At 35.7% G+C, this 25226-nt stretch overlaps 2 protein-coding genes across 3 annotated transcripts in view; both read right to left on the bottom strand.

The window, feature by feature from the left end:
- Positions 1-4351, bottom strand: part of LOC127847155 (uncharacterized) — a 28317-nt gene extending 23966 nt beyond the window's left edge. The window contains exon 1 of one of the 2 annotated variants that reach the window (XM_052378857.1): positions 4234-4351. In XM_052378857.1, the coding sequence (XP_052234817.1) occupies positions 4234-4291 (58 nt within the window). In that variant the 5' untranslated portion in view covers positions 4292-4351. The other variant, XM_052378858.1, reaches the window with a different exon arrangement.
- A 5447-nt stretch (positions 4352-9798) lies between these two features.
- On the bottom strand, positions 9799-22994 carry LOC127848017 (uncharacterized). Its single transcript, XM_052380296.1, has 7 exons — positions 22888-22994; positions 16986-17672; positions 16712-16870; positions 16351-16429; positions 12121-12666; positions 10248-10440; positions 9799-9829 (listed from the first exon to the last, which is right to left on the bottom strand). Exons 2-7 carry the CDS (start codon positions 17463-17465, stop codon positions 9799-9801), a joined length of 1488 nt encoding a protein of 495 aa, XP_052236256.1. The 5' UTR covers positions 17466-17672; positions 22888-22994.
- Between the last annotated feature and the right edge of the window lie 2232 nt (positions 22995-25226).

Here is a 25226-nt window from a genome sequence, read left to right as displayed (position 1 = left end):
CACAGTGACCTTGACCTTTGACCTCAAAATCAATAGGGGTCATCTGTGAGTCATGATCAATCTACCTATGAAGTTTCATGATCCTAGGCATATGCATTCTTGAGTTATCATTCAAAAATCATTTTACTATTTTGGGTCACCGTGACCTTGACCTTTGACCTAGTGACCTGAAAATCAATAGGGGTCATCTGCGAGTCATGATCAATCTACCTATAAAGTTTCATGATCCTAGGCATATGCATTCTTGAATTATCATCCTAAAATCATTTTACTATTTCGGGTCACCGTGACCTTGACCTTTGACCTAGTGACCTCAAAATCAATAGGGGTCATCTGCGAGTCATGATCAATCTACCCATGAAGTTTCATGATCCTAGGCGTATGCGTTCTTGAGTTATCATCCGGAAAACTTTTTACTATTTCGGGTCACCGTGACCTTAACCTTTGACCTAGTGACCTCAAAATCAATAGGGGTCATCTGCAAGTCATGATCAATGTACCTATGAAGTTTTATGATCCTAGGCCCAAGCGTTCTTGAGTTATCGTCTGACAACCACCTGGTGGACGGACCGACCGACCGACATGAGCAAAGCAATATACCCCCTCTTCTTCAAAGGCGGGCATAAATATTCACAGTTACAAAGACAACAAGAAATGTGTTTGTCAGAAACACTATGTCCCCTTCTGCGCCGCTTTTTTTTTTTACCTTTGACCTTGAAAGATGACCTTGACCTTGACCTTTCACCACTCAAAATGTGTGGCTCCATGAGATACACATGCATGCCAAATATCAAGTTGCTATCTTCAATATTGCCAAAGTATTCATAAAATTAGCGATTTTGGCCACATATATTTGACATCTGACCTTGAAGGATGACATTGACCTTGACCTTTCACCACTCAAAATGTGCAGCTCCATGAGATACATATGCATGCCAAATATCAAGTTGCTATCTTCAATATTGCAAAAGTTATTGCAAATGTTAAAGTTAGCGCAAACCAACCAACCAACAGACAGGGCAAAAACAATATGTCCCCCACTATAGTGGATGGGGGCCATAAAAAGTGCCATAATTCCATTAAAAAGCCAACCAGAGTTATGCAACTTGCCCTGTTAAGTCCCCTCACGATAGTTAGCGAGTTTTCCAAGTCTAAAAAGCAAAAGCTATGATACTTGATACATTTGTCTGCTCTTGTTTATAGATTGGGGTTATGTTGGTCAAGAAGTATGCAAAATATGAAAGCAATATGTTAAAGGACATAGGAAATATTTGAGGTGGTACGCAAACTTTAACATACATTTATCAATAATATGCATATTCTAAGTGAAAAAAGGGCCATAATTCTTACAAAATGCTTGATACAGTTGTCTACTCTTGTTTATAGGTTGGGATCATGTTGGTAAAGAAGTATGCAAAATATAAAAGCAATATGTCAAGTGACATAGAAAATATTTGAGGTGGTACGCAAACTTTAACAAAGAGTTATCAATAATATGCATATTCTAAGTGGAATAAGAGATGTGTTTATCAGAAACACAATGCCCCCTAATGCGCCGCTTTTTTTTTTACCTTTGACCTTGAAGGATGACCTTGACCTTTCACCACACAAAATGTGCAGCTCCATGAGATACACATGCATGCCAAATATCAAGTTTCTATGTTCAATATTTCAAAAGTTATTGCAAAACTTAACTGTTCAGTAAAGTTTTAGGACAGAATGACAGACAGAAAGAAAGAAAGAAAGACAGAAAGAAAGACAGGCCAAAAACAATATACCCCCGATCTATCGATCCGGGGGCATAAAAAGGGCCATAATTCTTACAAAATGCTTGATACAGTTGTCTGCCCTTGTTTATAGGTAGGGGTCATGTTGGTCAAGAAGTATGCAAAATATGAAAGCAATATGTCAAGGGACATAGGAAATATTTGGGGTGGTACGCAATCTTTAACATTTGCATGCTCACGCTAACGCCGACGCCGGGGTGAGAAGGATAGCCCCACTTTATATATTTCATATATAATAGTCGAGCTAAAAAAGTATTTCTATTGAATAATACAAATTAATATCTTATGAATTGATACTATAATATTTTTGTTTACTCCTGCATCTCGTTGATTCAGTCAATCTGCCAGTACAATATTACTTTCACTGGAATATATTTTTAAATAAAGTTTATTTGTTATAAAAATTGGAAATCAATGTCTGTTTTGCCAAAATAAACGATCACTGATCCTTTTATCACCTGCTAATAACAACACTACTAGCTAAGTGCTGTTGTTGACACCTTATTCCTTTTAACACCCTATTATTTGTTTTCTCCCAGTGGGCCGCATTTATCATATGAAAGGAAGTTATTGCAATCAGATTCTTTAGCCGCGAAATAGACGCACAAAAGACACCATGACATCAGAGGTAAGAGATAACAACACAGATTGTTTTCTTTACGCACCTCGAAATGTGTAAAGTGTAAAAGGCCATTATTTGAACAAATAACAGTTACTAAACTTGGGTCAAAGTGTCATTCCAAAATGGCAAAGAAATAATTTAAGTTTGAATGAAATCCATGAAGCTTTTCCTGAGAACTGAGAAACTCGCTTTGATTTCTTACCAGATAACTTAAAACTGCCCTTGTAGTATATATGCAAATTTCTTAGTATAACAAGAAATGCATTTGAGATACACAAAAGCCTCTGCACTGCATCATGCCATCATCCTAGAATATATATTACACACCAATTTTTTGCTATATATTGTACAGCCTATGCATTTTGGATTGGGAAAAATAGCTTGATAGACCATGCAATTGGGCAAATAAAATAGTATTAATATGATTATAAACAACAGTATTGACTGTTTTCCAGTTGTCTCATTGTTTTAAAGTGCATGTCTTTTGCATGCATTTTTAATTTTATGTTATAAAGTGCTACGGAATTAGAAAGCTGTATAATAAACTCAATAAACCAATTATTGTGTTTATTTGAAAAGTTAATTGTTATTGTTGCTGTTGTTGTTGTTTTCTTTTTTATTTGGGGGGTGGACTTTGGAAATATTTTTGGGGAAAACAAGTTACTTTTTTCCCTTCAGGGAAACAGCCTGTGCTTAAGATATCGAGGCTGTAATTTTGGGCAAAAAAATTCACTGACAATAAAACAGTTTTGAAAAGTTGTATGAGACGAGATTAATTGCAAACATGTGTACTCACACGAGTCGTTAAGGTTTGAGTGTTAATAGATGATCCTGCATTCAGATTCATAAATGTGAGTATTACTGATAGAGCAATTCAAAATATCAGGATCATGTTATATTCGATAATGATATACCTTTTGGACAAATAAAGGATAATATGTACACTAATAATTGCCAAATACTGTGAAACCATTATTAATCGTCAGGCATTAATTTTGTGTATTACGTCAGTCGCCCGATTGACGAATTCAAGATCCTAACGAACAATCAGGTACCATATTTGAACAAAATTAAGACTGAATTACCGAAGGCATGAGGCATTAAAATCCAACGTATTCCAAGCATACATACTGCGACTGATTCATAATCAAGATAATCCGGTTTGGCACAAAGGGGTGTAGATTACACAGTGTACTTAACTGACACGTGAAATTGCTGTAAAACGCGAGTGTAGTACAGCTGTATCGACTGAGTTGACGTCGTTTAGGCAGAATATTAATGATTAAGCGCTAATTTTAACAACTTTATTACCCATTGTGTGCATTGTGTTTTTCGGTGTTGTTGCAGATTATACTTCCTCCACGCAGCGGATTCGGATCAAAGACAATAAACGAAATTTAAAGATGATGAAGTGTGATCAACACCTGACTGATATAATTCTCCGCATTGATTACAAATTAATACAGAACATATATTTATTTGTGTTTGGTTTTTAGCGTTAAACTACAATACAGGTGTGAAAAAAAACTTGTGTTTCGTTTATGGGCTATCGATCTTTTAAATCATTGACAGCTTTAACACATTTTACGAAACATGTTTCAAATCATTGTTATTTGTTGCAATTGAAAACGTAACAGGTTAAGTGAAAGTAGCAATTATGGCGATTAGTTCCATCAAAACGCATGCTTATTGTTTACAGAAATTCACTTTCCTTTTCAAGCGATTTTCAGGAAATTTCCGGGAATCACGTTTTTCGAATGACTGAGTATGACGCAATAAAACATTGCTTTGTATCCTATTGCATTCAATCTAATTTAAACTCACTCGTCCCTTGGTTGTTACAATTTAATCTGAACTGTCCCCTATGAAACCGCTGTCCCATAATGCAGTGTTAATTTTACACTTCCGAAAAATTGAAAATAGTAAATATCATGAACCAACAAGGGAGGCAACTCGTGATGTCACAAACTGGCAGTGTACAAAAAGTGGTACTTTATTATCTCGCTAAACATGGGTCTAAATTACGTTTAAAGCTCTTTTCTGATTGGATGAAACAGTCCAAAATCATCCAATAAATAAAGTCGAGATATTTATCTTGCGGAACATTCAATGCCATGCCGAATGCAAGCTTTAAAGAAAGTAAAAATCGTAAACCAAAAAGTTTATGTTTTTTTTCGCGGTCATAGACAGTGTTCCTGGCTAAAAACAATGCGATATTACTTTTAAATCATTCATGTTTTAGTAGTCAGCAAGAAAGTGGTAGAATATTTTGTATAAAACATAAGAATTTTGATTTAAACTTGTGTCTGCTACAATTTAACGAGTGTTTACGGAAATTACCGATTTTACAGATGTACATGTATCGACAGACATATGCCAAATGACAGAACAGCTTGCATATTTCAAGTTTATCAGCCTTGAAATCACAAGTGTATCAAATGAAAATCAAAATCATTATTTATCAACCAGTAATGGTCAGATACACCAATATCTTTGGGTGCAACCATCGTATTTTGCGGAAACCGCGACACATTGTTTTTCGGAAACCGACGATCGGTAATTTCCGTAACCATATTGATAATTTCAGCTGACACGATTTTGTTTCTAATGTTTTTCTCAAATATTCTACCATGAAATTATTGTATACCATTACACAAATGAATAACAAGTAATATTTCCTTGATTTTGGTGAGGAACACTGTCTATAAGTGCTTATAAATACCCATTCAGGCTCAACAAAAGTGCTTAAAATATTGAAAAATAAATAATATTTCAGTTTTTCGTTCCATCTGATCGTTTCATCAATTCCCATAGCTCAGTCACTCAATTATATTGGATATTATTACCAATATCTGATAAAACTTGAATAATTTATGTTTATCTTGAAACTTCTATTACATAAATGTTTTTTCTTTTTATAATAGTCGTCAATTTTATATAGATTTCTCTAGACTATATTTTGAAATACATTTTGGCAAAGATTACGCATTTAATATAAAATGCAAATAATTAATAAAATATTCCCTTTTAATCAGTATGTTGGTTAATCGGAAAATAACAACATCACTTCATTGAATTATTTAAAAGTTATAACAAACATTAAAATGTTTTCCGATCAAATGATTCACGATACATATAACAGATTGATAGGAAGATATGAACAAATCAAGGTTGCTAGGTTGCCCGCCTAAAATGGTCATGTTAGTACGGAAGTACTTGATACCTAAATTAATTAGCCTTTTGGTATTGTAAAGACATAAACTATTTAATCAAATGTCTAAGTATAGATTTTTTTCATTTAGTATTTTTTTTAACGAAATGCAACTTAACTCTTAAGTGACTGAGAAGAACTTGTGGCTGAATAAAAAGAAAAAAGGCTAATTTTATTTATGCTTGTTGAAAAAAATGTAAACATCATTATATTTAAATTTTATGATCATAAGTGGTATTTTTAGTGAACAGGAGAGATACATTTTCAAGAATAAACAATATAATTATAAATTTTTTGGTGAAGTGCATGTCATCCAGTATTATCATAGCACCAGTTTTGTTCTAAAAAAAACAATAACATTTTAAGTTCGTAACCCCTTGTTGCTAAAAAAAATCATGAAAAATAGAATTTTCAGAGTAACCTATTAAAACAAACAAAAACTGCTTTATTAAGCTGCCAAAAAAATCATAAAAAAAAATAATTTTCAAAGAAATCCATTAAAACAAAAAGAAAATGTCTTCTTAAACCTTAAATATTATTCCTGCAAGCATTTTACATCAATTATTTATGTTTAAAAAAATCAATCGTTCATGCTATAGTAAGTGAATAAGACAAAATGGCAATTGACTTCACTGTTTCAAACACTCGTTAACGGTTATTCGGTCCCACTAATCCGCTAATCATAATAATGATACACTAATGGGGGCCCATGACTGATCACCTGATAACAATAGACTAGATATAGTCTAGATATAGTCACAATCCGGCCCACCTCCTGCAAGTGACTCTCAAGTGTTCTCCCTCTTTCCCCACTACGATTAATCGCAACCGCGATATATTTCGGATATGTTTGACAAACAAAAATCTGATATTGACTGAAGCATTTTTTTTTCAAAGTCAGGAATCGGCGAATTTAAGTGCTGACGAAATTTTGTGCTGGCGAAAATAAATGGTTTCACAGTAGTATATTTAGGAAGCAACTAAGACGACAAAATGACATCATTTACATACATATATAACACAATTACATAATACGGGTAAGGAATACAGAGAGTGGAATACACCATAGTACAAAGCTTAAAAAGACAATTGCAATAATTTCAAAGCGCCTAATGGCATTTGGCTGTTTATTGTGCTTAGCCTCCGTTTATGCTCATAAGTATTTTCAAATTTGATGACCATTATTTGACGTACGATATAAACACGCGTAATGTAAGAACAATACACGTTTTTTTATATCACGGACGTCTTATTGTTCGTAAATGAACTCTTCTTACCATGTTTAATATACTAAGTACCTTCACTAAAACAACCGTTTCGTGTGTAATTTCCATAGCTACCGTACATGCTAGTTTTATGAATCATTTTGAATTTGACTAACTAGTTGTTTTTAAATGTACATTCGGTTTATTGAAATATATGCTCTATAAACAGTTTTATGTTGAGAGGTTTCCTAAAAAGCTTAAAATATTGGCAATATGCATTAATACGGTAAAATAGTATAGGATGTGAAAATGCAGAAGTTTAGGAATCACCTCCAGAGTTACCTGGGCACGAAATGTTCAAGCGAATTTTACAATAGTGAATCCATGGTTTGGTATCCACGAATATTCCCTCCCATTGGAGTAATCGTTTTTCAAAAATGTCATCGCAGTCTTCAGCAGTAGCAGAAAGTGAAAGGGCAGCAGAGCAACGAACAGTACCCTGTTTGTTTATAACTTCAAACTGTTCAACATTAACTGATTTCAATTCACAATATTCTTGCTTGATTCTTGTGTATTCATCTGTAATCTCTTCCATACGGAACAAAAGTTTACACTGTACATTATGTTTAGTAGTATACAGATACTGCAGAAAATGTTTCAATGATGACGGAGATAGTTGTATAAATTATAAACACATATTTTATAAATTCTGGCAATGTCATCTTCATATTATACTTTTTCAAACTAACCCTTAACTCCTGCAAGTGGGTGAGAAGAGGCAGTGTATGCGTCAGCATGTCCGCGTGTTCTATTTGCGTCATGTTCAGACTGGTGATATGCATTAAGGGTAACGTTTCATACAACCCCAAGCAATCCTTAACTACTACCAACTTAACGTTTGACAAATCTGCACCTCGCATTGGCGGTTCGGAGTATTTTTCACTTAACTCTCGCCTCTTTAAAACGACGTATCTATTTAAGGTCAAGCACACTGGATGACCTGAAGTTGAAAGTTGTTTCAACAAACTGTAAAGCCAATCTGATGAACAGGATCCTTCTTCTAAAATCATATTTTGAAGTGTCGGTGGTAAGGTGTGATTAAAACAATTCAAGTAAGTCCCTTTTAAACGAATTTCTTTTAACGCGCGTAACGTGCTATGTGTCACAAATGTAAGTGAAGCATCGTCAAAAGCCGTAAGGTGCACGCTTTTTATATTCGTATCTTGCAACATTTCAAACCGCTCCTTATGGAAATTTAAGAAGCGTAGTTCAGTGTTCGACAGGTCATATGACAACATTTCTGACTGTAAATCAGACACATTTGTACTTGAAATATCGCTAAATCAGCTCTAACATTGTTGTAATATTCACATTAATTACATGTTCTTCTGAACTAGGCCGACAGGTTTCATTACTCGATATCAACAAGCCGTTCACGTTTAAACGCACATCATGTTTGACTTAAGACAATTTGATTAAGACACTGTACAGCCATTCCAAGGAAAATTTGCCCTCGTCTAACTGGATGAAATCTAGGGATTGAGGTCAGTCATGATCGAATCTTGTCAAATAATTCCCCACTATATTAATACGTTTCACCTTTGTGCGCATAACGGGGTCCAATTAACAAGGATCAGAAATGATAACCTTTAGACTCCCTATAATTGTACCGCGTAACAATTCAAAAAATTCTTTACAGCCATTTTTCACCATAACCTCGATATTGGACATGTCACGTGACAGTATTTTAGATCGCAAGTCCGATACATGTGTATGGGATTCGTTATCAAGGGTGTCTCCACTAGACTGCAACACGACATTCAACAGCTCAAACTCAACCAGATGATCTAATGAAGAGGGCGTGATCAACAAGCTGCACAGCCACTCAGATAACATTCGACTTTCTTCAGACTAATACACTGCAATGAAGCAGGCAGCTTGAGATCACATCGACTCGTATCTGTCCCCCACAAATAGAGCTTTGTAAGCTTGTTGAGCGTGTGAAAAAACCCGCTGTAGCTAATGAGGCATCATCAGCCGTTCTCAGACATAGGATCCCTATACTTGTATCACGTAATATTTCAAACAGTTCTTTACTGCCATATTTCACCATGATCTCGATATTAGACATGTCATTTGACTGTATTTCAGATCGTAAGTCCGATACATGTGTATTGAATTCGTCCCCAATGGTGTCTCCACTAGACTGCAATACGACATTCCACAGCTCACACTCGACAGGATGATCTAATGACGAAAGCGTGATCAACAAGCTGCACAGCCACTCAGATGAACATTCGCATTTCTGCAGACTAATACACTGCAGTGAAGAAGGCAGCTTGAGATCGCATCGACCCGTTAAGTTCCCCCACAAATAGAGCTTTGTAAGCTTGTTGAGCGGGTGAAGAATCTCTGATGCTTATGAGGCACTATCAGCCGTTCAGAGATCTAGGATCCTTATACTTGTATCACGTAATATTTCAAACAATTCTTTACTGCCTCTTTTCACCATTATCTCGATATTGGACATGTCATTTGACAGTATTTCGGATCGTAAGTCCGATACATGTGTATGCCTTTCGTCTCCAAGGGTGTCTCCACTATACTGCAATATGACATCCCACAGCTCACACGTGACAGGATGCTCGAATGAAGACAGCGTGATCAACAAGCTGCACAGCCACTCCGATGAACATTCGCATTCCTGCAGACTAATACACTGCAATGAAGCGGGCAGCTTAAGATCGCATCGACCCGTATAGGTCCCCCACAAATAGAGCTTTGTTAGCTTGTTGAGCGTGTGAAGAATCTTTGATGCTAATGAGGCACTATCAGCCGTTCTGATATCTAGGATCCCTATACTTGTATCACGTAATATTTCAAACAATTCTGTACTGCCATTTTTCACCAGTATCTCGATATTAGACAAGTCATTTGACAGTATTTCAGATCGTAAGTCCGATACATGTGTATTTAATTCGTCTCCAATGGTGTCTCCACTAGACTGCAATACAACATCCAACAGCTCACACTTGACAGGATGATCTAATGAAGAGAGCGTGATCAACAAGCTGCACAGCCAATCAGATGAACATTGGCATTTCTGCAGACTTATACACTGTAATGAAGCAGGCAGCTTGAGATCACATCGACCCGTATAGGTCCCCCGCAAAAAGAGCGTTGTTAGCTTGTTGAGTGTGTGAAGAATCTCTGATGCTAATGAGGCACTATCAGCCGTTCTGAGATCTAGGATCTCTATACTTGTATCACGTAATATTTCAAACAATTCTGTACTGCCATTTTTCACCAGTATCTCGATATTAGACAAGTCATTTGACAGTATTTCAGATCGTAAGTCCGATACATGTGTATTGAATTCGTCTCCAATGGTGTCTCCACTAGACTGCAATACGACATCCCACAGGACACACTTGACAGGATGATCGAATGAAGACAGCGTGATCAACAAGCTGTACAGCCACTCAGATGAACATTCGCATTTCTGCAGACCAATACACTGCAATGAAGCAGGCAGCTTGAGATCACATCGACCCGTATAGATCCCCCGCAAATAGAGCGTTGTTAGCTTGTTGAGCGTGTAAAGAAACTCTGATTCTAATGAGGCACAATCAGCCAATTCAATGCTTAGAGTCCCTATAGATGAACATCGTATTAAATGATAAAGATCAATATTTCCGTTTGTCACGACTAGGAGGATATTTTTCATATCACTGGATAATAATTCCTGCTGAAATATGTGCGTGTTGCTCTCGGTTACACTCACAGTATTCAAATCGAAACAAACATAGTGTTTTAATGCCGATAAGCGTACTAGTAACCGTCGTATGAACACAGCAGTGCATGTACATATGGACAAAGAAATGTGTTGTATTGTATCAGGAAGATCTATATCTTCAAAAAAAGTTGAGTCTCTTATGTGTAAAAACGCTAATTTAGACAGCGACGGAAATACACAAGAATATGATACGTCAATTTTCCCTATATAATATATCTCCTGTATGCTTGTATGATATAATGCTTTATTAATTTCCGGAGTCACTGTCATCATTACACGTTTAAGACAAAGTTTGGATTGTTGTACGACTGTCAGTATTTCACTTGTTTGCAGAACATTACTTTCTAAAATAAGTGACCGAACATCTGATTTGTTGGTCAATAAAAGCATCTTTAATGCATTTAAATCGGCCTCATTAAGATATGCATAAAATGTGAAGTCCCTGCAATTCAAGACAATTTCCTTCTCACCGCTGGCCTTAGCTTCTATGTACCCAGCGATTATCATGCGCTGAAATAAGACTGATAGTGCAAGGCAACGTTTGGCATATTTCATTCCATCATTATCTGATTTTAAAACGTTTTTCTTTGTGTTATTGTCTGTCAGAAAAGCCATTATTTCTTTCTGACCTACTATTCCCTGTACGTAAATGCTCAGTCCGTGGTTTATGTCGTTAAGGAACTTCGCGTCAGCAAGACGGTTTATCAGTGTATTAGCTTTCTTACAATCTAACCCACACAAGTAAATAATGGTCTCGCTCATCTCTAACACATTATATTTAGTGTGTATTTGGAAATGTTCTATAAGGACTTGATTTGAATTTGCAATATAACATGCAGCCAGGAACTCTTGAACTGTCTCGTGTACAAATGAAAACTGTGCATCCTGATCTGATATTGTGGGGCTGCATCTTTTCGTTAATACACCCGCACGGAGGCAAAAATCCAACTGAAATTCTGACATGTGGTTCAATAATTCCCGTTCAGTGAACACGACGCATTTGTGCGACGAAAATGTTAAGCTAAACGCAGCGTTTGCAAGCGCATCAAAAATATCGATCTGCTGCTTAATAAAACAGGTTTGAGATAAACACTGAAAAGAAGTTCCTTTATGAAAATATCCCTTTCTTGCATTTGCATTCTTAAAGAGTATGTCTATGAGAATACAATTTATTTCACAAGATGAACCACTAAGTTTATAGTTCATCCACAAATTGACTAACAGAGTTATCCGCCAGGGTGACGTAAGACAATGCCTCAATCGACGTTCATTAACATACGTCATGAATCCAGCGTGTGTCTTTACATTACAAGTCTGAAGACTGTGTGTTATTTTCTTTGCTAAATCTTCTGCATCAATTATTCCTTCAATTTCAATTAAAGTATTAATTTCGGAATCTTTAATTCGCTCATCAACCATTATCCATGGCCGTGTTGTAATAACAGATACGCACTTTGTAAGACACTGTGCCAGTAAAGGTATAACGCATTTATTCAAACGATCAACCCATTCATTAAGCCCATCCATAATTATGATGCATGGCTCTCGTTCCATGATCTGTGGTAAAAGCTTCGCGGTCTCTTCGCGTTTATCACCAGTATAAATCATATCGATTATTTGTGTTTTGATCATCTCCAAAACATCCCGCTGGTCTATTGCATCTCTCAGTGATATTTGAAATAGAAACCGGAACTCCTTCAAAGTATCGACGTCACTAAATGTAGCCTTGTGATCAGGATTGTGCTCAGACACAGCATTACACCAGTCAAGAGCCAGTTTATTAAGGAATGTAGTCTTCCCCATTCCCGGTTCTCCTTGAAGAAATACACGATTATTGAGCATTTCATCTTTGTAAAATAATTCTTTGTATTGATGAACAACATTTTCCGTTTTCTTTCGAGTTCCGTCCTTCTCCATGATAACATGGCTCAATTTCGGTTGCACAAAGACATCCCAGATAGGTTTGTCACGACCCTCTCTTAGTGGTGAAACAGACACAGTTTTCTTCGTCGTCGTATAGAACTGTATTAATCTTCCACGAAATTCTGAAATGATAAATGTTGATTTAAATCAACGCGTTTTTCAATCAAATATGGAGTATATGTTTATTATTACAAAGTGCTCTTTATTTGTTTATTATGTGCTATGTTTTTCTGTTTTAATTTTGAACGTGATTATTTAACATATTGTTTATATCTGGCGGGAAGACAATTTTGTCAGGGTTTTATGCGAATGTTTTATATGCCTTTCCAAATGGATTCCAATTAACGTCTTAAAGTCCACTCACATAAATAAACCTTTTATCACTTTATTATATTTCGCAATATAGCGCGCATTATGCTTACAAAAGCAATTTTTATAAGTAAGTTAGTGCTTAGAATTCATATTTGAACAAATAGGACATATTATCAATTGATCCAAACTCGACAGATTAATCATTTCAATGCATAACATCCAACCAATTTTCAAAGCGTCGCGGTACGCTTTTAGCAACTCACTGTTATTATTGTGACATAACCGCATCTGCAAAAAAACTTACATTTTCACGACCGCAGTTCCTATTTAAGTGCTGCTTAGTTCAAAATTGCGAGGAGTTAAATTAGCAATTAAGTGGCACAGCAGTTAAAGCATCCGTCCATCAAGCTGACGGACGGTGTTGAATCCACAGCAGTGCTCATATATTTTAGTACATTTTTTTGTGTTTACATAATACAAGCTAATATTAGCACGAAATGTTTCAAAATATTTCAGGTCATACACAATTTGAGAATATACCAATATCTTAATCAATTACAATATAACATGTAGTATATCCGTGTTTTATTAACAAAATTTATATAATATATCACGATTATAAACAGCCCAAAGGTAAACGTACCCACATTTACACACTTTCAGGGCAGTCATAAATATTGCGCAAACAAATATGACCTCTAGAGTCAAAAAGCTTCCTCTATAATGTTGAACTATTGGCCTAGTTTTTAACCCCACATGATTCAGTTTCGGACTTATTCGGGATATAATTGGGACATTTGTTCGCACCAACTTATATGAAAATATGGCAACTTATGTAACCTCTATAATGTTCCCAAGCTTGCACTTTATTTTTTTTTGTTCACAACATTTTCCGTGAATTCGGCCAATTAATCTAGTTTTTAACCCCATGTAATCCAGCTTAAAATTGGCCGAAATGTGAGAGCGGCAAACTTTTTTGAAAAAAAAATCATAAAGATTTAGCGATTTATGTCGTCAAATGTGACCTAATAACCTTGTTCTTAACTCTATGTAACCATGTTTCAAACTGGACCAAGATATCATGATTGGGATTAATGTTCTTACCCAGTTTCATGAAGACTGAGCAATAAATTTGACTTCTTAAGATCTAATTAGTTTTTATTACATTTTACATAGTAAGCATACTAATCACACTGGCCAAAATACGTTAAGAATGGGCATTACATGTCACTACTTGAGTGTTTACACGTTCTGGTCTGACCCTCGAAACCCACTTTCGAATTCAGCCGAGATATCATTTGGACAAATGTTCATTACATGTTTCATGAAGAAGTGAAGTGTTTAAAAGTCGTTTTCTTTTATTTGACTTTTGAGCTAGTTTTCCATCCCAAGTGACCCTGATTCGATTACGACGGAGTTATCAGTGAAATCGGAACAACTATTGTGACATTGTTTCATGAAGATCGGACAATACATTACGTTTCTAGAGTGTTCACTCAGCAAATGTTTACAAAAGCGACCACAAAAGCTCATCGTCAGAGCGTTGTGCTCTAGTGAGTTAAAAACCGACGTCCAATCACACCTTATACATTTTTTTTCATAAAGCATAAACACATGAGTATAAAAGCTGTTGTTGATGAAATTATTTAAAGTCTCATTTGTATGAACATGTATTTTCGTTTTGTTTCGCTTCAGTTGTATTAATATCAGTAGATTCAGCAACGGTGTGTCGCAAATTGTATGTAGGCAGATAAGGGCATTCTAAGAACTGCATAAACCTCAGTAAACAGGAAAGAGATATGACAGCATTAAGATGTGGCTGTACAATGTCAAGTGTTCATATTTATATTGCATACATGCATGTCTAATGCTATAAAGGTGGGTATTTATTAAAATATCTATAGAAAATATTCATTTAAGAGTTTGAAAAGGAGAACACGTGTACGTATTAATGATATTGAAATAAGTATTGAAACAATCAAATTCGTTGAATTGATATCCCCCGCCTATATGCTTCTGGACACAAAAGTATTAAATTTGACACTCAAAAAAGCATTTTTTCAAGATACAAAGGACCATAACTCTGTTATTAACAGATGATGTACAATGCCATTTGGCGTGCATCATCCTCTTATCCATATATATACTCATACCAAGTTTCAATGAAATCCGCCAAAGCACTTCCAAGATATGGCTCCGGACGAAAAAGGGACGAACGGACAGCCAGACAACGCCAAAACAATATCCCTCCGCCTCTGGCCTCTGACAGGGGAAATATATACTCATACCAAGTTTCAATTAAATCCGCCAAAGCACTTTCAAGATATGGCTCCGGACACAAAAGTGCCTATAAGAAAAAGGATTTTTTCAAGATACAAAGGGCCATAACTCTGGTTTTAACAGATGGTGTACAATGCCATTTGGCATGAATCATCCTCTTATGCATATATATATATACTCTGAGAAGTTTAATGAAATACGCCAAAGCACTTCCAGGATAAGGCTCCGGACACAAAAGTGACGGACGGAGGGACAGCCGGACGGACAGCGCCGAAACAATATCCCTCCGCCTCTGGCGGGGGATATATACTCATACCAAGTTTCAATGAAATCCGCCAAAGCACTTCCAAGCTATGGCTCCGGACACAAAAGTGCTTATAGTAAAAAGCAATTGTTCAAGATACAAAGGGCCATAACTCTGTTTTTAACAGATGGTATACAATGCCATTTGGCGTGCTTCATCCTCTTATGCATATATATACTCATACCAAGTTTCAATGAAATCCGCCACAGCACTTCCAAGATATGGCTCCGGAAACAAAAGTTCCTATAGTAAAAAACATTTTTTCATGATACAAAGGGCCATAACTCTGTTATTAACAGATGGTGTACAATGCCATTTGGCGTGCATCATCCTCTTATGCATATATATACTCATACCAAGTTTCAATGAAAGCCGCCAAAGCACTTCCAAGATATGGCTCCGGACACAAAAGTGACTATAGTAAAAAGCATTTTTTTCAAGATACAAAGGGCCATAACTCTGTTTTTAACAGATGGTGTACAATGCCATTTGGCGAGCATCATCATCTTTTGCATATATATACTCATACCAAGTTTCAATGAAATCCGCCAAAGCACTTTCAAGATATGGCTCCAGACACAAAAGTGCCGGACGGACGGGCGGACGGACGGCCGGACGGACGGACAACGCCAAAACAATATCCCTCCGCCTCTTGCGGGGGATAATTAGTCATACGTTACATATTTCCTTTGTATTCAACTATACAGTAACTTAGTTTAAACGTCTTTATTCTCTCTAAACCGCAGTTAGTTTACTTGTTAATTGTACTTTAATTGATGAAGATTATACCAAACGTATCGGTTTTTTTCCCTTGTATCCATTTGCGTCTGTCAGTTACATGCGGTAACTTGCCAACATTTAATAAATTCAGGTCTTCAATTACATTTTTTGTTTAAAAAAGTATTCGAACCTTCCGTTCGGTCTTCATAGATTTTTTTCAGCGTGCGTTTTACAGCTTTCTCGGACAAAGGCAGAGAGTCTTGCTGAAGCTGGAAAGGAACGGATTTGACATTGAATAAACATCTCACATTTGCCAAGTCAAATATCGACAAGACTTCTGGTCATGTCACAGATGTCAATATTGAAATGGTTAATATAAGATTATGTATGATAATATAATCAATACAACTATCATAGGACTCCTAAAATGTTCAATCATGCATTCGCAAGTTTAAGAAATCCGAAACAAAAGCGCAGACATTGTATTCCTACTAGAATAAATGCATGTGCATGCACGGAAATAATGCTGATACATTAATAAATTTAATTACCTGTTTAAGGTAAGTGCGTGCATCCGCAGCCGGCTTAAAACTAAAGAGGTGTGCAGGATCATTAAGGAGATTTAAAAGACAATCGAAGAAGCTGATCATATCACCATCACATATGTCCATGCCCTGTAGGTGTCGTAGTTCATTAACTTCTTCTCGTGCCTGTAAGTCAATTAATGTATTCACTAATTACTCAAAACACGTACTTGTAACATTGGTATAAACGATGTCATACGTCGATTACAGAGATGTAAATGGAAAAGAAATTTTCAAATACCTTTGTACATATGTTGGAATCTTTACTAAGATCATCCGTAAAATAGCACTGCATCCAGATACAGTTGTATATGGCACCAATAATGCCATTGAAGTCTGTGCTGTTGGCATTTGGCTTATCTCTGTAACCGGTGGAAGGCATGTAGCACTTGGCCAACTCCCACGATTCAGTACACCATTGTGTGGTATCCGTATTGTTCCATGAAGGGCCTTTCAATTTTGCTTTTTTAAAACGATGGTTGTCCCAAATCTGATTACCTATTTCTGAACACAGACGGCATTGTTTGGAAGGTGTACTACATGAACTACATGTCGTTGTTTCAAGAATACCGTATTTTGCATGCATGACACTTCTTATATGAGTGTAAAATGCTTTAAATCCGATGTCAGCTAATTGTGCAATTGCATCCCTGGTCGTGTATGTTGCAAACATACATTTAAGCCAGTTCTGTGCCTCTTTCTTCGTAAGTCTCTCTTCCATGGTCTCAATGTATGCGCCCGTATCAATCAGATGGGTTCTTCAAGAAAAGTGTATGTGCCCTTTGATTGTTATAAAGTACGAGTTGAAGATTTCGCAAATGCATCGTTTTCATATTCATAACTGTGCTAGAGTTGCGTACATTAAAAATACCGGACGTGGTAGAAGTTGCAATTACTTCGAAGTCTTCGCAACGTTTTGTTATATCGTCTGCAAAAATAATACATAGCATATAAATGGTTTGCAGTATAAACTTATACATTCTTATAAATAAAACAATAAAAAAACAACTTTATATGTTTGGAAACTATTTCCCCCTATAAAATTGTAACTGATGCCCTCTTGTATATGCTTACAATGGGCTCATCATATTGCATTTCGTGTCTACGTGTCGAGTAAACTACATGTATATGTAAGTTTAGGTCATTAAATAATTTCTATTGATAAAATAGCGAAGTCGAATTTACAAAGCTAGATACAAAAGCCCCATGGGTAAGAATCTATGTAAACGCTTTAAGAAGCAAATGCATGTAACTTTATTGGGTTACAATACAAATACTGAAAGCGTTTGTTAAAGTGGCCTTTTCACAGATTTTGGCATAAATGTAAACATTGGATCGTAAAAGCTCCAGTAAAAAATCAAGAATAAAATTAAAAAAAGGAAAAGAACATTGCCCGGAGCAGGTTTCGAACCAGTGACCCCTGGAGTCCTGCCAGAGTCCTGAAGTAAAAACGCTTTAATCTACTGAGCTATTCCGCCGAGAACACATGCTAAATGTATTTTATACCTTATATAAACAATCTTCGTAGTTTCACAAAAATTAACGACAAAAACAGAACTCTCCAAATTATTCAATCGTTTCGCGTTGCAACGCTTTATAATTTTTAGGTTTTAAAATCGTCAAAAGATGCATATAATGGCTATATTAGAGCATGGTAAATGTTCAGTATTACTGTTTCCTCACAAATAACCAAAACGAAAATTTGCGAATCTGAAACAACTTTTTTCAATTTTGTCAATTTACCAAAGTGTGAAAAGATCCCTTTAATGGGCTGAAGACGTGAAAAGCGCATGGGTAAACAAAAATAGACTTAATAATGACCTATATGCGTAGCGCGTGATCTTTCGAGAATTATTTAATGTTAAAGTTTGTTCATGGTTAAACTACAGCAACACGTCATATATAAGTGTCTAAATTATCACAGGATGATGAAATATTGATTTAATATACTTAGGTAAGTACACGATCTTTTTGGGTGAAATAAAAGTAACGTCTGAGTGAAATGTATGATGATTACATAATTACGGAATACCGTTAGGGCAATCGTGGTCACACATTAAAATCCATAGGGCAAAAAAAACGATAGTGCTATAGTGCGATGGCGACAATGCGATGGTACGATGGCGACAATGCGATAGTGCGATGGCGACAATGCGATAGTACGATGGCGACAATGTGACAACGCGATAGTACGATGACGACAATGCGACAGTGCGACAATACGATGGCGATGACGACAGTACGATAACGCGATAGTAAGACGGCGACAATGCGATAGTCGCCATCGTAATATCGCTTTATCGTACTGTCGTCATCGTATTATCGCATTTTCGCCATCGTACTATCGCACTGTCGCCATCGTATTGTCGCACTGTCGCATTGTCGTAATCGAACTGTCTCATTGTCGTCTATCGCTTTTCGGTAGACATGCGCACATCGTATTTTTTTCTAAATACGGAATACCGTTAGGGCCATATTGGTTACACATTAAAATCCAGAGAACGACAATGCGACAACGCGATAGTACGATGGCGACAATGCGACAACGCGATAGTACGATGGCGACAATGCGATAGTACGATGGCGACAATTCGACAACGCGATAGTACGATGGCGACAATGCGGTAGTACGATGGCGACAATTCGACAACGCGATAGTACGATGGCGACAATGCGATAGTACGATGGCGACAATTCGACAACGCGATTGTACGATGGCGACAATGCGGTAGTACGATGGCGACAATTCGACAACGCGATAGTACGATGGCGACAATGCGATAGTACGATGGCGACAATTCGACAACGCGATAGTACGATGGCGACAATGCGATAGTACGATGGCGCATTGTCGCCATCGTACTATCGCATTGTCGTCATCGTACTATCGCAGTGTCGCCATCGTACTATCGCACTATCGCATTGTTGCCCTCTGGATTTTAATGTGTAACCATGATGGCACTAACGGTATTCCGCACATATTGAGTTAATATACTCATGTCAGAAACCAATCGTTTTGTGTGAAATACAAGTAAAATCTATGCGAATTTGACATAAACAAGATCATTAAAGAGCTACGCATTGCAACTTCTACTCCTTTCACTTTTCACGTCAAATGATGAATTCGTATTTGATAGTCTTCCTCTGAAGCCTGTTTTCCATTGTCCGATGAGCAATCAAACGTAAATTTAAACTTAAACCTGTATTACCATTTACTTACTTTTTATTAACTAGTTGTGAAATGCCGTCATTGCGCACGATTCATAACGAACCAAATTTGCATTCGTTTATAGCGAAACATCATTTGCTTAAACGTCAACGATGTGCGAGTCAATTAAAGTCAATCAATATTCATACGCCAGCGTACGTTGTGGCATTTACAGTGATGGGATAACAGCTATCAACGCCTTTGTGTTGTAATTATAAGAATTGACTAGTGTTTGTGGTTTTGCATTTCATCGTTGTCGGGAATATTACGTATAATGTATACATACACGTAGTCTGTGTTTATGAATATCATTTGAAATCATATCTACATTGTATACATCTATAAAACGCAGAATAGAATGCTATTAAATTATTTAACGACATATTAACCTTTATTGATTTTCATTGATGTTTCATATCTGTATTTGAAGACAATTGTTCTTCAATAACAATACGTTTGACTTCTGTTTACGTCGAATGAAAACGCCATATCAGACTTTTTCTTTTCTTTTGAGTATTATATTTTCCTTATATTAAAATATATTCGCAGATCTTGTATTGTTATAAAAGGCTATGAAATTAGTTGCTTAATTGGAATGGTGAACATTTTTTAAAAACACCTTGACTCTCATTGTCAATTTAAACGCATACTGTATTACAGTGCTTTTGTTTTCCCCGATTGAAGAACTGATCCGACTGAACGCTGATTTAAACGGGCTTTGTTTGCCTGCAGTAAGGCGTATGAGATTCACACAATAGCCAAATCGAACCAGACGACTGACAAGTTTGACACTTAACACTTTGCGATAAGTGTATCGCTACGTTTTGTGATTGTAATTTGGAATGTTTAACTTTAAAACATGGAAAACGAATAATATATACGATAGCGACACAATTCTATAAACGAAACAGACGCCATATTTGGCGTGTCGAGTAGATATTTAAGGACAACTGAATCGTTGGAATTATGCAGTAATACACGGATAAAATAATTCAGTTAAAATACTTAAGATCAAACACCAGCCGATTTTAATTAATGTCCGAAATAGGTCGAACCGTGAAAAAGTATCGCTTTATTTTTCTTACATTGCAACATGACGGCTTATAAATATTAGAATACGTTGTAGGGTACAAGTCTATAAATTCTTCTATTAAACATGTGTATACTCGTTAACGTATAGTTTGTGTATATATCACGAAATTTACCAATATATCTCAATAGTAAAATATAACATTAATTTAAAAATATTATCAACGTAAGTATCCATGGTTGAACTAACCATGCCATTGAACGTTCTGATTCAGGTCACATTTATTCTGTTCATCAATTCTTTTATCTTATTATCAAATGCAATATGCCAGCAGATTGCATAATCCTTGTGCAAATATATGATGTTCACCTTAAAACGCGACAACATCTTAAAGCAGTAAATAACCGTGTTGATTTATTCGACATATCATCGGTAATGACATTGAAGCAATTTCTCTAATGTTACATTATGTACAACAAAAGACTACGAATCCGCTGCAGTCAGTAAACAACATCGCGGCACCATTGCTCACAGGATAACATGCTGCTGAGTTTTAATAGTAAGTCCGAACTGGTTTTCTTTTGTTAAATTCGGCCGTGTATATGTGTCGGAACGAACTGCTACACTCCATGATTGTACGAAGACGCATGGGGCAAAACGTCGTTTGATGATGTATATGTTGATAACAAACGCTTCCTCATTCCCGAATTGAACACAATCATACAAACTAACATACTTTGTTTGTATTCAACAGCAAAATAAGTATAGGTTTATTAAGTACAAATAGCCGGAGCATGAGCAACAATGCGAGCCCCTTTTTAAACTTAATACGTATGAAAACATCGTCAACGCTTACTTATTATGAAACCTTAACCTTATAGTGATGCGGATGTTTGATATATTTGAAAGTTCGGTGCTTTATTTAACCATATTGCTTCGAAAACATGTCAATAATACGACAAAGAATTTAAGTATAGATTGCTTGCGATACAAACCCATAAGTTAATGGCCATAATCTGACGCCATCAAGCTATTTCCTTGTATCTTGCAATGTCGTTTAATATGTATATATTTGTCCGTCAAAAGCCTGATCAAGTACGGCAAGCTTTCTACAACACCTTATATCATATTTCGTAATATTTTAACGATATATTGTTCTCCCAGTTTTATTTTCAATAAAATGTATTCAAAATAGAAGCATGAAACAGGATCCATTTAGTCCAGACCCTGCCTTTTACAATTACAATTGTAACAGTAACTAAAACTAAATTTTAGTAATTGAAACTAAATATGTAAGCCTTTACATAGTGGTGCTAAAAAATTTCATATAAAAACATGTTAAAGTGTCCATTTCAATATGTATTATTCGCTTTTTATCAACTAGCACGTGTCTGTTTATTTTTTTTCAAATATTGATTATGCAAAAGGTGATCATCATTCATAATCAGAAAAAATATGAAAGCGTTTTTAACGCTCTATTGTTTTAAAAATGCATTGGGTAGTAACGTAACATTAATGTTTCGCTATACAATTAGAAAGCCCGCATTGTGCAGTAGTAGCTCAGAAGCTTTTGCTTATAGAGGTTCTGGTTTCGAATCCAGTGAAGGCAATTTTTGTTATTAAACCTTTTTTCTTGCTATTATAATATGTAAAGACTATTTAAAACAATATGGATGTGTTATAAAACGTATTTAACGACATGTTTCAAAAATACAAAAATCTGTGAGCAAGTAGTATTTCAGTTTACCGGTAAACCGTTAAGAAAAAGAATCTTACATCGCTATAAGTTAGCAATCTGGTCAATATAAACAATATTAAAGTGTCGTACACATTTGATTCATTTTGATTTTAACAATATGCATTCGTTCATTCCCGTCTAAAACGATAAAATAAACTACAACTTACTTGAATATAGTTGTTTACAACACGAACTGTAACATGTCCTGTGCATTCCGTTGTCGAGAGTGAACAAGCGTTAGTCGTGTTGAGTTACATATTCGTGTTTAACCCGGCAAAGAAACAATGTAATACAAACCTTAGTATTAGCCTGGTACCCGGCTCTTACTAAGGTAGTATGCATGGCACAAACCACAATAATGTCGGACGCTTTGGCTTAATTGCAGTACGCTATATATATGCGTACAGAATATTTACACATGTTACGCAACATTTGATTGGCTGACTAACTCGGGATCTCGAGATGACGAAAATTCTCACCTCTTTTATTTAATGCACTCGGCCTTTATTTACTGCACCGCTCTTTTTTAAATTGTACGCCGCTTTTATTATGTTTTGCACTCCTCTTTTTACTATCTCGTTGCCACGACAAAGCTAACTCACTCGAGTTGAATACCTTGTTATATATATATATATATTTGACAGGGAATTTGTTTTTCAGAAATTCAAAATTCATCATTCAAAATGATGTTTTCACTAATTTATATCATAGCAACCCGCTAATCACCTGTGGTTTTGACCGTATTTTAAATGGAAACCAGTGAACAGCGATAATTTCGTGCCCGATAAAATTGACGGTGCCCAAGAACTAGAAAACAATATATAATTAGGTGTGCACTCACTGATTTCCTAAATAAACGAGGTAAACAATATTTGTCTATGTCATTATCATTAATGTGTTTTTTTTACAATTATTAGTTTATATGGATTAAAATATCACGACTGGTATATAACATTACTTGAAAAAGTTTTTAAGTTTTCATATATTCAGTATATTCGGTAATACATTTTACCGGTTATGTATACTACAGTAGCTAACTACCAGTTCACAAGTAGAATGATCATCATCGTCACGTGGTAAACCCAGGAATGCAAATTAAGCATGCGTAGTGAATTGTATATATTTTATATATAAAATGATTAATCTACTTGCGTTATTTATAGTGTAAATATCGTTATGTAACCTATTTTCGCGATGTACTTTCGATTTCTCATCGCGAAATTTTATTACCGAATATACTGAAAATATGATTTTTTTCAAGTAATGTAATATACCAGTTATTTAAATCAATATAAACTAATAATTGTAAAAAAATACGTTATTTTTTAGATTTTATTTTTTCGTCATTCGTGGTTGACGGTCCCTTTAGCATGTAATACGCAATCATGTTTTAACAATCATAATAGCTCCGCTTATGCTCACACCGATAAACAACGCTGGTTTAACAAAGAATGCAAAACGTACAAAATATATACAATCCGTTTACAAGTTTAATTTAAATACCAATATACATACATGGGAAACAATGCTAGCGGCAAGGAAAGATTGTAAATATTTGTGCAGGAAGGCGAAAACTAAGTTGAACAGAGGGTATGAAATTACATGACCATAGTTCAAAACTTAAGTTTTTTAAGCTGACGTAAACGACGACAAAAGCGACAGTGTTTTACTGCAGTTCGGTAACAAAGAATATCCAATTATAGCGTCTGAATAAAAATAAGGCCGTCTCATACCATAATATACTAGTAGTTTTTGCACATTTTACTGAAACGGTGCATATTTTTTTCCAAAGAGCTTGTCATATGAAGTCATTATTTTATTATATAAACAGGGCGATAATTCCGACCATAATAATCTTAGATGCATTAACTTACTGGTGTTATAAACGAACGCTTAAAATTAAATTCTTGGGCAGAACCCATGACATTCGTACATATGCTCAGTTTGGTATCAAACATAACTACAGTATTCCCGATGCAATTATCGTACATGCGTAAGTAGGTACACTTATTTTACTGGTAAACCAACTAGCCCAGAAAAGTGTGAGTTGGTTAACTGACCGCCATAAAATAACTGAAAAAAAATGGTGAAAACGTCAAACCCCAACTAAACAAACAACTGACGCAACTCGCTCTGGTCGTACCTCAAAGTTGTTATTTGATGCCGATTAGTACACGCTACACTTTAACATATATTGTATATTCACGTTTTCTTAGGTTAGCCTTACTTACGATGGAATGGTATACGGACCATTCAGACCGTGGATCATACAGACCAGACCATACGGACGACATTTGAGGACCAAACGGACATGTTTTAACGACAAAGATCTCGAGCTTATTTTAAAACACGAAATAATAAAATACTTATAGTTAACTGTTGACTATGTATCTGTAAGAGAGAAAAAAGGGTAATGAAACGTCTGTGTTCAGTATTATTTTAAAAGGACCGTCAACCAGATTGACGAGTAAAACAAAATTTCTAAAATACCGTATTTTTTTTACAA

This window comes from Dreissena polymorpha, chromosome 10 (genome assembly GCF_020536995.1).
Source record: "Dreissena polymorpha isolate Duluth1 chromosome 10, UMN_Dpol_1.0, whole genome shotgun sequence".
Classification (NCBI taxonomy): domain Eukaryota; kingdom Metazoa; phylum Mollusca; class Bivalvia; order Myida; family Dreissenidae; genus Dreissena; species Dreissena polymorpha.
Note: the sequence above shows the minus strand (reverse complement) of the source record. Positions and strands in the feature narration are given on the sequence as shown.